This window comes from Suncus etruscus, chromosome 19 (assembly GCF_024139225.1).
Source record: "Suncus etruscus isolate mSunEtr1 chromosome 19, mSunEtr1.pri.cur, whole genome shotgun sequence".
Lineage (NCBI taxonomy): Eukaryota > Metazoa > Chordata > Mammalia > Eulipotyphla > Soricidae > Suncus > Suncus etruscus.
Genome location: NC_064866.1, coordinates 41,809,629 through 41,824,116, shown reverse-complemented (window position 1 = coordinate 41,824,116; position 14,488 = coordinate 41,809,629). Strand labels below are relative to the sequence as shown.

The 14,488-nt window shown below is 44.5% G+C and overlaps 1 protein-coding gene across 1 annotated transcript; it reads right to left on the bottom strand.

The window, feature by feature from the left end:
• Positions 1-222: 222 nt before the first annotated feature.
• CCN4 (cellular communication network factor 4) lies at positions 223-11,050 on the bottom strand. The gene is made up of 5 exons (XM_049765630.1): positions 10,919-11,050; positions 10,387-10,666; positions 3,416-3,679; positions 2,252-2,445; positions 223-522 (listed from the first exon to the last, which is right to left on the bottom strand). The coding sequence occupies exons 1-5, from the start codon at positions 11,048-11,050 to the stop codon at positions 223-225; spliced, it is 1,170 nt and encodes a 389-aa protein (XP_049621587.1).
• Between the last annotated feature and the right edge of the window lie 3,438 nt (positions 11,051-14,488).

The window sequence follows — 14,488 nt, the reverse complement described above, 5'->3', positions numbered from 1 at the left end:
CTATCCGCAAACCCTTCATCTGGTCTGCACCTTTTCCTTATCTGCAAACCCTTCATCTGGGCCTGCACCGTCCAAGTTCTGTAATTTGGTGATCAGGACAAGAAAAAGAGGAAATGGAGTCAGATCAGGATCATCAGGGTTGTGTGTAAATGGACAAAAATAAAATTAAACTGTGCGCAAGTATTGGGCCTGGGGCCCCATCCTCATTTTTTTTGTATCTGCCTAATTGGCAATTTCTGACAAGTCAGGATAGGGTTCTAAGTCAGCAAAGATATCGTTGGGATTCCTACAGCTCAGATTGCAAAAACAGGCATTGATCCAGAGTACTTGGCGGGAGAAGCCAGGCCCATCAGGACACTGAAAAGCAACATCAATGGTCTTGGATTTGTAGGGAATGCAACATCTGTTGTCTGTGCAGACTCCACAATACTTGGGCCGGTAGGAGCGTGCGCTGATACAACCAGCAAGGGTAAAATTCATGGGCGCTTCAGGCTGGTACACAGCCAAACACTTCTTCCCTTCCTGCAAGGAGAAATATTACATTGGCATTCACAGAGGATAAATAAATCACCACTGTCTTCCTTCCAATCCTCACTCTGATATTCTTACTCACTTGCTGTGAGCCTCCCAACCAGTTTCATATTTGTAGCACCTACAAAGCAGGACTTGTTTTTGAGATTACTTCAGGATCAAAGTCCTGGGTATGCAGCACAGTGCTAATTTAGGACCACTGGAAAGGATGGCCTTGTGTGGGTGGTCAAACACCATCAACTTCCCTCTTTTTGGTTCTGTCTTGTTCATCAATGCCCAGTATTTTGTCAGTCTCATCTACATGGGACATCTTTATAGTTCTTTTAGTCATTACATCACTTCAGGGTGATTAGAGGTAGGTCCATCATGGGGGGGGTCCATCTTTGGGGGATGTTCTTTCTCCTGCTACCCCTTTCCCTTCCTCCCACAGGCTCTCATACTCTTATCGGGCAATGTATTCTATTATGTTGGCACTATTTAAAGTCAGCCATTAACTGTGAGGCATGAGAATGGAGCTCTCTCTGGTCTCTCCTACATAATTCAATGAATAGTGCATCTTCCTAAACTCAGTGGGCTCTCAGGTCTACTGTGTTCCATCAATCTGCCAGAGCTGAAGGCAAATTAAGGCTATGTGGGACCTGCAACTTGTACAATTTATGCAGAACAATAATTATGGAAGCGAAACTGTATGAGAATCATAAGCTTATAGCAAGGACCTTGCATTTAGGAGTAGCAAATCCACCTATATCAGGGTTATTTAGGACCTTCATTGATGGTAACTTTTTTCACCTATGCTTTGTGTTCATGTCTGCTGACTTTACACTGTGCACCTAGCACCAAAATACTTATGCTATTATGTCAGGATGTAATGATCAGAGAGGATGAAGAGAAGAAGAAAAGGTTGGAAGAATGGAGTTGATGGACATAGACCTTGCTCAGGAAGGTGCCCAGGAGCATCAGGAAGTAATGTTTGATGTTTAAAGGAGATTGTGGAGAGTCTTGTCTACCAGACAACCTTCCCCTCAGCATTCCCCCCAAAACCAAAACTGAAAAAGTAGAATCAGTGCTAACTTACTTTCTTTTCTCATATTCACAAGACACATGACTGATCCTAAGACATATATATCAAAGGCCTTTAAGTCTTGAATCTAATCCATTTCTAACTCTAACACTGTCTCTCAAGTCTATGGTAATCTACTCTGACCTCAATCCTTTATTTTAATTATTAGACTCTCAAAGCTAGAAGCAGTGCCTCCAATCAGATCACCTCCAATGCTTTACAAGTAAGATGTTTGGTTTTCTGAGAAGGGAAGAGATTAATCAAAGTCCCAGACAATGAACAGCGGTGAATCAGTTTCTGAAGCTGTCCAGAGTCCATGGTAACAATCCATACAACCTAATGGTGCTGTCATGCTGATAGGTATGGGCTGGATGGCCCAGAAGAAGAATGAAGGTCCCTTAAAAACATCCTGGGAGGATACTGTTAAGTCTTAGGCTTTCTGAGCACCCTTAACTTTAATTATGTGGTAGCCATGTTGACTTCTACTGAGTGAAAACCACTTACTCATCAACCCAATGGCCCATATTATCTTACATTATCTCTTTGGCCCCTAAAGGGAAGACCAGAAGTATGGCTCAAATCCAGGTCCCTTTATACAGTATAATTTGCCTGGCCCAGTCTAGCTTTCCTGCCCCTTGCTTCCCTGGGAGATGAACCCACCTTGATGTGCAGGCGGATGTCCACCTCACAGGGGCGCAGGTTGCAGAGGCGGCTCTCCTGTTCAGGCCGGCACTGGGCATTGTCATTGGAGATCCGAGTGGAGACACCCAGGCCACAGCTTGTGGAACAGGGGCTCCAGGAACTTGTGTAGGCAATGCAATTTCTGTGCCATGGCTCCATTGTCCCTGTGGTAGCTGTGAATGGGAATCAGATCTAGATTAAGACTCTGGCCTCTTCATCGTCACTCATCACACTAAGGATTGGTATCCCTGAAACTCCGGTGAGAGATCGGTGGACCACTACATATCCCTAGGGAGAGGATATGTTATTCTGAGCCCCATCCAACCTTCATCTGAGCTCTCTGGTTGAGAAGCACCAAGGAAGGGTAGGGCATCTTTAGAGACTGGTGGACCTAAGTTCAAATTTTGCTCAACATCTTACGTATGATCTTACACAACTTTCGCTGGTACTTCTGTGCCAGTGCAGTTTCTTGGGGGCGGTTTCTCAGCTCTCAATCATGGGCAGTGCAGTCTGAAGTGTGGCTTTATGGAAGTCAAGCGCCACAACCAAATCTGCAGGCATGCCCAAGAAACATGAGTGCGATCTCTGGGCATTAACAGAAGGAAAGGAAAGGGGGTAACAATGAATTCTAAAATTGGACGAGACAAATATCCCTTTCCCTTTCTGCCTTGGCTTTCCTGAAGCTTCAGGGATCTGTCTCTTCATCCTCCACAGTGGGCAGGAAGTGTTTTGCTTTTTCTTCCTCTCTGTCCTTGCACCTGGAGCTTAAGTCTTTTTGCCAGGTATCTGCCCCCATCCTCCACACCCTCACCTTGTAAGAGTGGAACAGAGTCCATGTCTAGCTGTGCTCTTTGCAAATAATATCCTCACTTTATGCTTGGAAGAGCTCATGAAAGAGTCATAACAAATGGTCATTGGTTCATGCTAGAGATGAAGAAGATGGGCCCAAAATGGGGCCTTCTCTAGGGTGTGCCACTGAACAAAGATGGGAAATGGGACTCAGGCTGGTGTCAGTAACAGGTGTTCAGAGGTGCGGGATGGACTCTGGCCTGCCCGTTGGTCCCACCCTCTCCTCTGTCCTCCATCCTCCCCTTTCCACTTTGTTCCCCAGCCCTTTATCCAGCTCCAGCTCCTAGTACCCACCAAAGGTAATCCCGGTGTGGCGTGGCAAGGTCTTGCGTGGCCTGGTGGCCTCATCGTCACACACCCACTGCTCACAGCATTGCCCTGGCACCTTGGCCCTCCTGGGACGCCGACACCAGAGACGTGGAGGCCGCTCCCAGAGGCAGAGTGGTGTGCAGCCCACTGCACCATCCACACACGTGCAGTTGTATTTGCAGCTGGGCTGAAAAGTCTCCCCATTGCTGTAGCGGACCCCATCCAGGAGGCAGCCCACACCGACCACCTCTGGGGAAAAAAAACATAGGCAGAATCAGATCACAGGCCTCTACAGAAAATCACAGGCTCAGTCTCGACCTGATTCCTGGCTGCTTTGGAAACCTGAATCAGAGTAGAATGCCACTACCAGAGTGCCAGCTACTGTGGTAGAAAAAGACAGGGTTCGTTTGCCAAGTGTTGGGCTCTTACTCATGAAAAAAAAAATGAAACTAACCTTGAAATGGGCTTAAACACATGAAATGCTTTAAATAGGTTCATTATTACATTTATTTATATAGTGGAATTAGATTCATTAGCAAATTGGCAGAAGGAAATTGATCCGCCAGGGAAGTTGTGAAAGCCAACCGTCTACTCAAGGCTGTGTTCTCTTCTATAGCAAAATTGCCTGAACTGCTGATTAGTGATGCGGTGAAACTGCTTGAAGCAAAAAATGCTTTTGGTGAACTGTTGAGGACAGGAACTCCAACTTCTGGCTTCATTTGGAAGGAAGACATGGCAGGATTTGTGGAGGCCTGGGATGTGAGGAGGGTCAAATATAAGCATTGTCCCTTCTGCTTCTAGAAGCTGGAATGAGGAAGAGTCTCTGTCCTCACAAGGCTGGTTTGGGTCTGGAGACTCCACAGTTCTTTCTGAGAAATGAGATGCCTGGCTGCCATTGCAGTAGACATCGTGGACTTTCTATGCCCCATAGGACTTCCACCATCGATGCCCCAGGAACAGGTTCAGGTTGGAAGACCAGCAGAAGCCTGGTTCAGCCAGAACCTCACCAGAAATCATGGACTCTACAGTGGAAGAGTCTCCTGGATTTGCCTGGTAGTGGTGATTTGTAACGAAGGTGCTCTATCTAGCAATGGGACAGGGATCCCCAAGGTGTCGTATCATAGGCTCCTGACATGATCAGTGTCACATACTGTTGTATTGGTTGCTTAATTATTAGTATAAAATGCTGTCATATTGTTGCCTTGTTAAGTTTGGTTCCTGTGGTACCCAGCAGGGGAAGCAGAGCCTCATTGGGGAGGCCTGTGTGACTTTCCTAGATAGTGCCGGAAAGAACGGAAAGGTGCTATCACTTAAAGACCATCAGGATGAAGGCAAGGCCACAACCAATGGACTCTCTGATTTAGTTCTCCCACTGACTGACCCCAGAGAGCATGGTATTCTTCTTTTGGCAGACAGGAAAACTCAGGGAGGTCAAGTGGATCCACCGAGTTCAAGATCACCCAGCCGGTGAAAAGTACAGGGACAGACCCAGGGGGCAAGATTCAGCCCATTTCCTTCCACCAAAATAGCAGTGGAAGCAAGGAGGTAGAAAACACAGAACACAAAAACATAGAGAAAGCACGAGGTAAATCACGTGAATCACAGAGTTTTTGTTTTTGGAGTCAACCCCAACTGTAACCTCTTGCATCCGGGTGTGTGCATGCTCCTGGGTGGTTTGGGGGTAGGTTTTGCAGTGTTCTGCTGCATAGGTCTTTGCCTCAGTATGTGGCAACTTTACATAGTAAATGCAGCCAAGGTGTCTGGGTTCTGCCCTGACCACCTTCGCTCTCCTTTTGCTTCTGCAGTGGTTGCATCTAGGGAGCTCGTCAGCATTCTAATGTCCCCATCAGGTCCCAGAATATAGGGGTGGGGCTGGAACTTCATTTTGAAAGCTCGTCAGTGAATCCACCTTGCAGGCAAAATTGATACTCCCTGTATTCTATGTTTTTTACCATTTGGGGAATTGGGGCAGCAACTGATGGTGTTGTTGCCTTTGACCTGCCAAACACAGATGAGAGAGAGAGAGAGAGAGAGAGAGAGAGAGAGAGAGAGAGAGAGAGAGAGAGAGAGAGAGAGAGAGAGACCAGAGGATGCTCTAACACCTGCCTTATCCACTCTCTTACTATTTGAAGAATATGTTTCTGGTTAGATGATGGAACTGAGTTTTCCTCACTATCTACTAACTCATTTTAGACCTGCAAATCTGAATGGGCTTCGTGAGGTTTTTTTTTAAGGCTTGTTAGATCCTTGCACTGGGCCTTTATATCACTCACTTACACCCTTCATGGGCTGCCAGCTTCCTGGATATAGGGACAGCGGCTTCAGCCTTGCTATAACCCCAAGTTGCATTTTCACTGATAAAGATGAATACATCAATTGAAGAATAGATGGTTGTGAGGTGCAGTGAAGTCTAATCTTTATTGGGGTTCTATCATGTATCAGGCAATCAACGTCCCAACCACTCAAGGAAGTAGGCATTATTTATCATGCTTTCTTCAATAAGGAAATTGACACTTAAAAGATTATATAGTTTTTCTGAAAGCTATTTTCCTACTTAATGGTGCCTGGAGTTTGACTGGAGCTTTTCTAGCTCCAAAGACACTCTGTGAGCCTTTTCATCCATGTGCTTTTCAGACTGCACAGTTGAGCCTGTAATAAGAGTTCTTAGCTCTTCTGAGGAGGACCATAGATAAGACTGAGATAAGTTATTTTTGGGGGTGGAGGGGTTGGACCACACCTGTTGACACTCAGGGGTAACTCCTGGCTATATGCTCAGGAATAGCTCCTGCTTGGGGGACCAATGGGATGCTGGGATTCGAACTACCATCCATCCCAGATTGGTAAGGCAAACGCCCTACTACTTTGCTATCACTCTGGCCCCTGAGATTTATAAGAGAATGTTAAACAAAAGCAAAGAAAACCTAGGGAGCCAATAACACTTGAGGTTTTAATCTGTTCTTTTGTTCAATCACAGCAAGAACCGCAAGATTGGTTTTATCATCTCTTTAAGTAATGTGCCCAGGGTCAAGTAAGTGGCAAAGCTAAGATTCAAAACCTATGTCAAGCCAATAAATTTGAAGATGATCCAAGCCACACAGCCTTGAGCCTGACCCAGCTGCAGTAAATTCAGAGTAGTGTTTGTACAACAGAAATAGCCAGAGACTAACTCAGAGGTCACTCTATGCCCACAGGGATGTTTCATTTGGCTCAGGAAGTGATTTATAAGAAAGTGTTTGGAGCATGTGGCCAAATCATACACAAGCCTGTATTCTCTTGAACACTGAGCAGAAGGGACCAAACCAAGTTCATTTTTTCTGCCTGGCCCTACTGCCAGGGACCCAGATGGAATGATTTCTGCCAATGCTAGTTAAAACTTGAATTGCCAGCTACCATCATGCCACTATTCTCTCTTTGACTCACATACACCAGTGGTGAAATTGCTAATTTTCATTACCTGATGGGTCTTGCATTAGTGCATAATAATTTCCATGAAGAAACGTAACCTCTTCTGGGTTGAATTAGTTGATTGCTTTTTCTCTCTCTTTTGGTACTCAGGTCCTTTTCTCTCTATAGCTCAGACCCTGGATTCCTATGAATGCAGACCCTATCGCGGAATTTGGTGGCAACTATTTAGTAGAACATTAGTGAGTTTACTGTGCATATTTGTGCATGTATATGCCATGTATTATTGTGATTTATTTGTCTGTGAAAATGTGTATAAAAATTCAGGCATGCCATGTGTGTTCTCTGTAAGCATGTGCATGTTTGTAGGTGTAGTAAGGTGAGAGAAGGGGTCAAATAAATGTGAACAAAATAATTCACACATAAATAAGGTCAAAAAGTAAAGGATTCTCTTTCGGAATTTGATGATAAATATAAGTATGTAAAATCTCCAAGAACTTCTGCAATACTGGCTTAACGATTTATTGTAAGGCTGAAAACTTATTGGACCAGGTAACTGTGACAAGTAAAATATCTTTTTAAATCTCCTGGAGACCAAAGTTTTTATTTTTAAATTAAAAAAATAAGGAATTTCATAGCATTCCATGATAGGGAATGGGGGAAACGAGAGGCTATATAGTAGAATGTGGATCTGAGACATATGAAGGCAGCATGTAGGTAGATGGGAAGGTAGTAAAGGCAAGAGAGGAATTCCCTGCATATGTACAATAGCCAGATCCAGGAAACAATGTTTATAAATATGTGTTGTCTAGATTATAATTATGAGGTCAGAATAGTCAGTTTAGTATAATTAATTAATGAGCCAAATTCGCTTTTTATTGAACTATATAGAAGAATGACAAGATAGTGCATGCAACAAGAGGTGAGTCCAATGAAGGAAGGCTCAGCCAGGTTTTCTTACTAGGGGTGGGAAGGGACCATGTGTCTCTCGAACATCTGGAGAATAAGCATATCTAAGATTCTCACAAGAAGCAAGGCAAAGGTGGATATTCCCAGCTCCATCTGGAGGAAATTTGACTCATTAAGTCACAGGAATAATAAACTTAAATGCTCCTATGCTGGAGTTGCATGTTGTCTTTGACCACAATTTTGTGGGGCTCATATAAAGTTAGAGTAAAAAGATCTCAAGTTGAAGAATGGGAAAATTAAGTGGTACTTGATCAACTAAAGACAGATGAGCTGGTATAAAAATAAACAAATGGGGGCCAGCGAGGTGGCGCTAGAGGTAAGGTGTCTGCCTTGCAAGCGGTAGCCAAGGAAGGACCGAGATTCCATCCCCTGGTGTCCCATATGGTCCCCCCAAGCCAGGGGCAATTTCTGAGTGCTTAGCCAGGAGTAACCCCTGAGCATCAAACGGGTGTGGTCCGAAAAACCAAAAATTATATATATATATATATATAAACAAATGACAAGAGTCAAAAGTGCTTATAATTTAACCATGAGGCTTAGGGTGGATTTAAGGACTTGGAATTCTGTACTTTATGTTTAACAACATGAATAGATGTCTGAAACTGTGCACCTTAAGCTGTGTTTGAATATGTACTATGGTTGAGAGTTAGAGTTATGGGAAAAACTATGTTAAATAAAGGAGGAAAGGGGATTTGGGTTTATGAGACGTATAAATTTTTAGATGCTAGAATGCTGTGTTATAGAGTAGTCTCTCTATATCATGCTTGTTCATGTATCTTGATTTACTTTGGGGGAATACCAGTCTTGAGAGGAGCAGAAGATAAAAAAGTCCTAGGAAGGCAAACTCAGGGAACAAAAAAGAAAGTGATGGTGTGTAGACATTTGTAAAATTTTGTAGAATTCCTCGCTGCAGTTACTCTGCTAAGCTGCAAGCCCATCTACTGCTTGGCTGCTGCAAGGCTGCCAGGGTGAAGAACTGCAAGGCTCCAGAGGCCCATGGAGCCCAGCTGCTGATTGGAGCCAAGAACCCAGGCAGGGATGCCAACTAGTAGTGATTGCCTCCTGGGACTGGCAGAGAAGAGAGAAATAGAAAGCAAGGATCATTTCATTCCTCCTAAAGTCTAAGGCCTGCCACTGCAGCCCTAGGGGATTCTGAGAGAGGGAGAGATAGATGGAAATTTGCTGGCCAGAGGTAGCTGGGGGAGGCCTGGGTTCAAGAAAGAAAGAGAAAGGAATAGATAGAAAGCAGGCAGCATCTCTCTGAGCCTTTATCTCTGCCCCCTCACACTTGCGGACCAGCAGGCACTGCTCTGGTTACTATCCTGGGCCTCCCATAAAGGTCCACGTTTTTCCTTTGATACCAGGCATGACAGGAGAACATGTCCATGGGGCGTGCCCAGGGGGCATGTTCGGGGGCGTGTTCAGGTTCAACTGTCATTACAGTGGGGTTACCCAAGGGGTGTGTTGAAGTCCAACTGCCATACATCAACATTAATAATATTTCAGGCCCGGGGAGATAGCACAGCAGCATTTGCCTTGCAAGCAGCCGATCCGGGACCAAAGGTGGTTGGTTCAAATCCCGGTGTCCCATATGGTCCCCCGTGCCTGCCAGGAGCTATTTCTGAGCAGACAGCCAGGAGGAACCCCTGAGCATCGCCAGGTGTGGCCCAAAAACCAAACCCCCCCCCCAAAAAATTAATATATTTCAGCAGACAAACAGTAATCAACAATCAATAGGAGGCTCATAGAAGGACCAAGAATAAAGAAAAAATATATACAAAGACAATTAGAAACCCGAGGAAAAACAAAAGGCTTCTTATGAGAACAAATTCAAACTACACTCTTGTGCTACAGCAGAATGTTCTTATACTCAAATGGCTGAAAACACCAAATTATTATATAATTTAAGATATGACTGTGATATTGGGGAGACTCCGGCAATATATTTAAAGTACCACTTAGTTGCCTGAAGAGCTCAAATATTAGTAGCTGATAGGGTCACTGACAGATTACCTGAAATATATATATATATACATATATATATACATATATATATATCAAACTCAGATTGGCTGCATGCAAGGCAAATCCCTAACTGCTATCCCTACCCTATCTCTCCACCCCACCGAAATTTATATTTTAAACACTCAAGGTATAACCAAAGACAGGGATTATGTGAGGCTAACTATAACTATAAGCAGAAAGGCCTTCTAATCTAACATGGTGCTATCAATTTGGGGTGGTGAAGAAAGGATATTTATTCTTTTCAGGTTAGTAGAGACGTTTATTTCTTAACATCAATTTAGATGGGCAGATATTCAATAGGGAAGATATTTAGCTAAAAGATATTTGTAGGATCTCAAGAGCACAGGGGATAAGAATGCTTAGAAAAAAAGGGGCCCTCCAGGAGAGAAGGAACCAGATGAGAGAGAGGTAGGCTGGCACCATTCCTTCCCTGCGGCAGGAGCTTCCAGTTGTGACTACAAATCACAGAAAGAGGAGAGGATCAGAAGCATCTTTGGTTGGGGGCCTTGGGGTCAGGATGGGGGCCTCAGTTTGGCAAGGGGTAGGCAGCTCTCACTTACGTGCACATACTCCTATTGCGTACCTCGGGCGGTCCCCGCTGTAGTCACAGTAGAGACCCCGGTGGGGGTCACAGACGGCAGCCTCCGTGCAGTTGTCCCCCAGCTGCTGGGCACACATCTTACAGCACTCACAGCCATCCGTGATGAGGCTAACCCCTAGTGGGCAGCGAGGTGGGGACGGGGGACACTCACATGGCCACTTGCAAAATTCGGGGCGTGGAGCTGGGTCCTCCCACAGTGCGGGAGTGAAGGCCATGGTCGTGGGTGCTGGAGAGAGGACCTGCAGGGAGATGGCAGAGGTCAAAGTTGGACAGGGGCCAAAGAGGTGGTGCAAGGGTTCAATGTTCGGTCCCCTAAACTCCTCTGAGGTGGCCCAAGGTAATCTCCAGCACAGGATCTGAACAGTCCCCCAAACTTTGGAACTTGTCTTGAATTTGCAGTTGGCCATGAGTGACTTCTGGGCTTCTGAGCACAGCTGAGACACCCACAGAGGGATTCCTAAGCTTATATGAAATTACCTTCCATACAGTACTCCAAGTTTTGTGACAAATCTACTATGCCCCAGGTAGCCAGTTATAGCTATTTTACTCTGAGAAGACTTGGATTGGGAAAGCCCCGTGTTCTGAGGCACAAATTCCATGATGGAAAGTGAATTTCCATCCATGTCAGGACGTAGGCCAAGGAAATTTTGTGCCTTTCCATCCCCAGAACCACAAAGCAACAGGGCAAATTGCCTCACTTTTGCAGATGAGGGACCAAGGGTAGCTAACACTTTTACTAAGTCCTATCAGGTGCCCTGTGACTGCAAGCCCCCTGCCCTTTCTCCATGTACCAAACACCCACATTCTGACCCTACTTAGGGTCCCTAAGATTCTTGGTCTGCCTTGGGTTCCACTTTGGGAATGATGTGAAGTGATTTGGGCAGGGCAGCAACCATGAAGGCAGAGTCCGAGCTCAACAATTGTGGCTGGCACCCTTGTCCTATAGATATGAGGAGATGGGCCCTGCCTTCTGCACCAGGTTTGAAGAGAATAGAGGAACTTTTACCCTCAAGGCAGTACCTTTTAACCCCCTGGGCTCATCAACATTCTCCCCAGTGACCCTTTGCCCAGCCCCAACAGAAAGTTCATATTTCTTCTGACAAATGGGCTGGGTTCCACACAAGGCCCCACCCAAGGCAAGGGCAGCCCAACAGCCTATTGCTAAAAGAGGGCAGAGAGATCGGCTACTCTGCAGTAAAATAGAAGGTCTGGTCACTTTCTCTTTTATTGCAGGTTGGTTCTTCTCCCAAGAACCATGCCAAGTGATACGTGATGGGGCAGACCTGAGATGAAGCTCTGGGGGGGTTATAAGGGCGACAGTCGGCAGAGTAGGGCCTGCAGTGCACGGGGTCTAATTCAAAGCCTCGTGTATGCAGGCCATGCATGCTGATTCTCTGAGCTCCCTTCAGACCCTCAATCATTTCCTGGTCCAAGGCAGGCCCAGAGAAAGAGACATGTTGGAGTATGAAGTGTAGACTGCAGTCGGTTTTCCTCCTCTCCCTCTGCCCAGTGAGCTTGGTCAGAGGTTTGCAGAGACAAGGGCTTCTTTGGGGAGCAATGGCTAGTTGGTTAGGCCACAGGGCCTCCCACCCATATCTCAAACCATAGGAGCCCTGTACTATGAGATTCTTGTATCTGCATTTCATTTTTCCAACAGCAGAATTGAGATAGTCAGACAGAAACTTCCTTGTACTGAGGAGGAGCGTGAATTTCAGCAAAAATAGAGGGAAGTGTCTTGAATGATTTAGTCCAGGGCTTCCCCCATTCTTAGCTTCTCCTTTCTACACCCAGACTGGCCTGCTCAAGGCTCATTTACTCAACAACCATTTGCTGAACAAGGTCAGCGTTGTTATGAAGGTATAGACATTTAGAGATACATTTATTATGAATTTTATTTATTTAATTTATTATGCTTTTTATGTGCGTGCTACCTATATTTTTAAGAAATTCATCCCGGGACCTAAGCAATAGTACAATGTAGAGTATGCTTGCCTTGCACATACCCAACCAAGATTAGATTCCAGCACCCCATGTGGCTTTCTGAACATCACCAGTGGTTCTACATCCTTGAATCCCTGAGTACAGAGCTAGGAGTAAGCCCTGAGCACTGTGAAGTGTTTCCCAAAAAAAAAAAACAGAGGATAAAAGAGAAAGAAAAAAATTAATTCTGTACAAGAATTCTTTCTTAATGTGGTGGAACTGGAGAAAGTTCAAGTGTATTCCTTGCCTGCAGCCAACCCTGGTTGGATGCTGACAACATATGAGTCCTCAAACCAGGTGTGGTCCCAAAATGAAAACAAATAAAAAACAGAAAATATATAGTTAGCTCTGTCATTTAAAAATTTTGTATGTACCTCAAGGGCATCCTGCTAAGTAAAATAAGAGGAACTGAAAAACAATCATGTTATGATTTCACTCTGTTAGAATCTAAAATAGTTAAACTCAAGGAAATAGAGAGGAGAGTGCATCTTACTGTTTGGGGGGGGATGAAAAGGTTCTAGGGGTACTATTGCTGTTTAGTTCTTGGGGTCTGGTTGAATTAGAGGACTTCTTTGGAGAGTGGATGCACTGGCAACGAAATATGAAGAAATGAGACCACATAATGAATGTATGGGAGAAAGTGTTCTAAGTTTAATATCTAGACTCAAGGTTTTTACAAGGGCTATATTGCCAGTCACAGGTATAAAAAGAATGCTCACACTTTGTTTCTTTGCAAAGTACAACATATCTCTGTTAACAAAAACTTATCAGTGTACTGTACACTGTTTGATCTTTTTTTTTTTTTTTGTGCCACACCCGGCGGTGCTCAGGGGTTACTCCTGGCTGTCTGCTCAGAAATAGCTCCTGGCAGGCAGGAGGGACACAGGGCTTTGAACCAACCACCTTTGGTCCTGGATCGGCTGCTTGCAAGGCAAATGCCACCGCTGTGCTATCTCTGTTTGATCTTTAAAACAATACACATGGCTCTAGGTGATTTACAGACCTTAGAATAGAATACAATTCAGTTAGGAGCCAAAAGGAAGGTAAGTTTTGTTTTTTGTTTGTTTATATTTTTTGTTTTGTTTTTTTGTTTTGCTTTTTGGGCCACACCCGGTGACACTGCTCAGGGGTTATTCCTGGCTTTGTGCTCAGAAATGGCTCCTGGCTTGGGGGACCATATGGGACACTGGGGTATCAAACCGTGGTCTGTCCTAGGTAAGCCTGTGCAAGGCCCTACTGTTTGCTCTCGCCCTAGGAAGGCAAGTTTTAATATCTTAAATAAATTCCTCTTCAGCTAGGCCCTAGGAGTCATACTGATGTAAATTAAGAGATTAGCGAGAAGCTAGGTTTCTTCATCAAATTTCCTTTTCCTAAGGGAACAGGTTTTTAAATCTAGGGGCTATAACAAATGACTAACTTCCTAAGGTTTGATTTTGAAAGGGGCAAATAACAGATAAACTTATATGAAAGGGGTAAAGAATCTATACCTGGTAAAATTTAATAGCCCGATGCTATCCTGGCCAAACCTTTTTGGAGTGTAAATTAGTTAGCAAGTATTCAAAGTGTCTAGGGGAAGTCCCTGATGCAAAGCAATCCCTTCTATTACAAACTGCTATGGCATTCAAAGACAAGGAGAAAAGAAATTGCTTTTGATGCTGAGTTTTCCAGGTAAAGATCCATTTCATCAAGGCTACATTGCCTATAAATACACAGCAGAATGGAGAATTAATTTTAGACCAAATAAATGTGAAGTAAATATAATGTCAGTACCGTAACATGAATCTCAAAAATATCTCTACGGAATTTCACCAACTCTTTATGCAGGGGTGAAGTTTCTACAGTGGGCCTTTTGGTGAAAATCCCTTGGGAGTATTGGAATAGCTATTTGCACTAACCATGACATCCTAGCAGGCCTTCTGTCTGCCCCCCTCAAAGAAATATAGAAATTCCTATTAATGGTGCAACAGGGTACAGTTTTAGCTATATGAAAGTTCTTTTTTTGTTGTTTTTGTTTTTGTTTTTGGGTTACACCCAGCAGCGCTCAAGAGTCACTCCTGGCTCCAGGCTCAGAAATCGCTCCT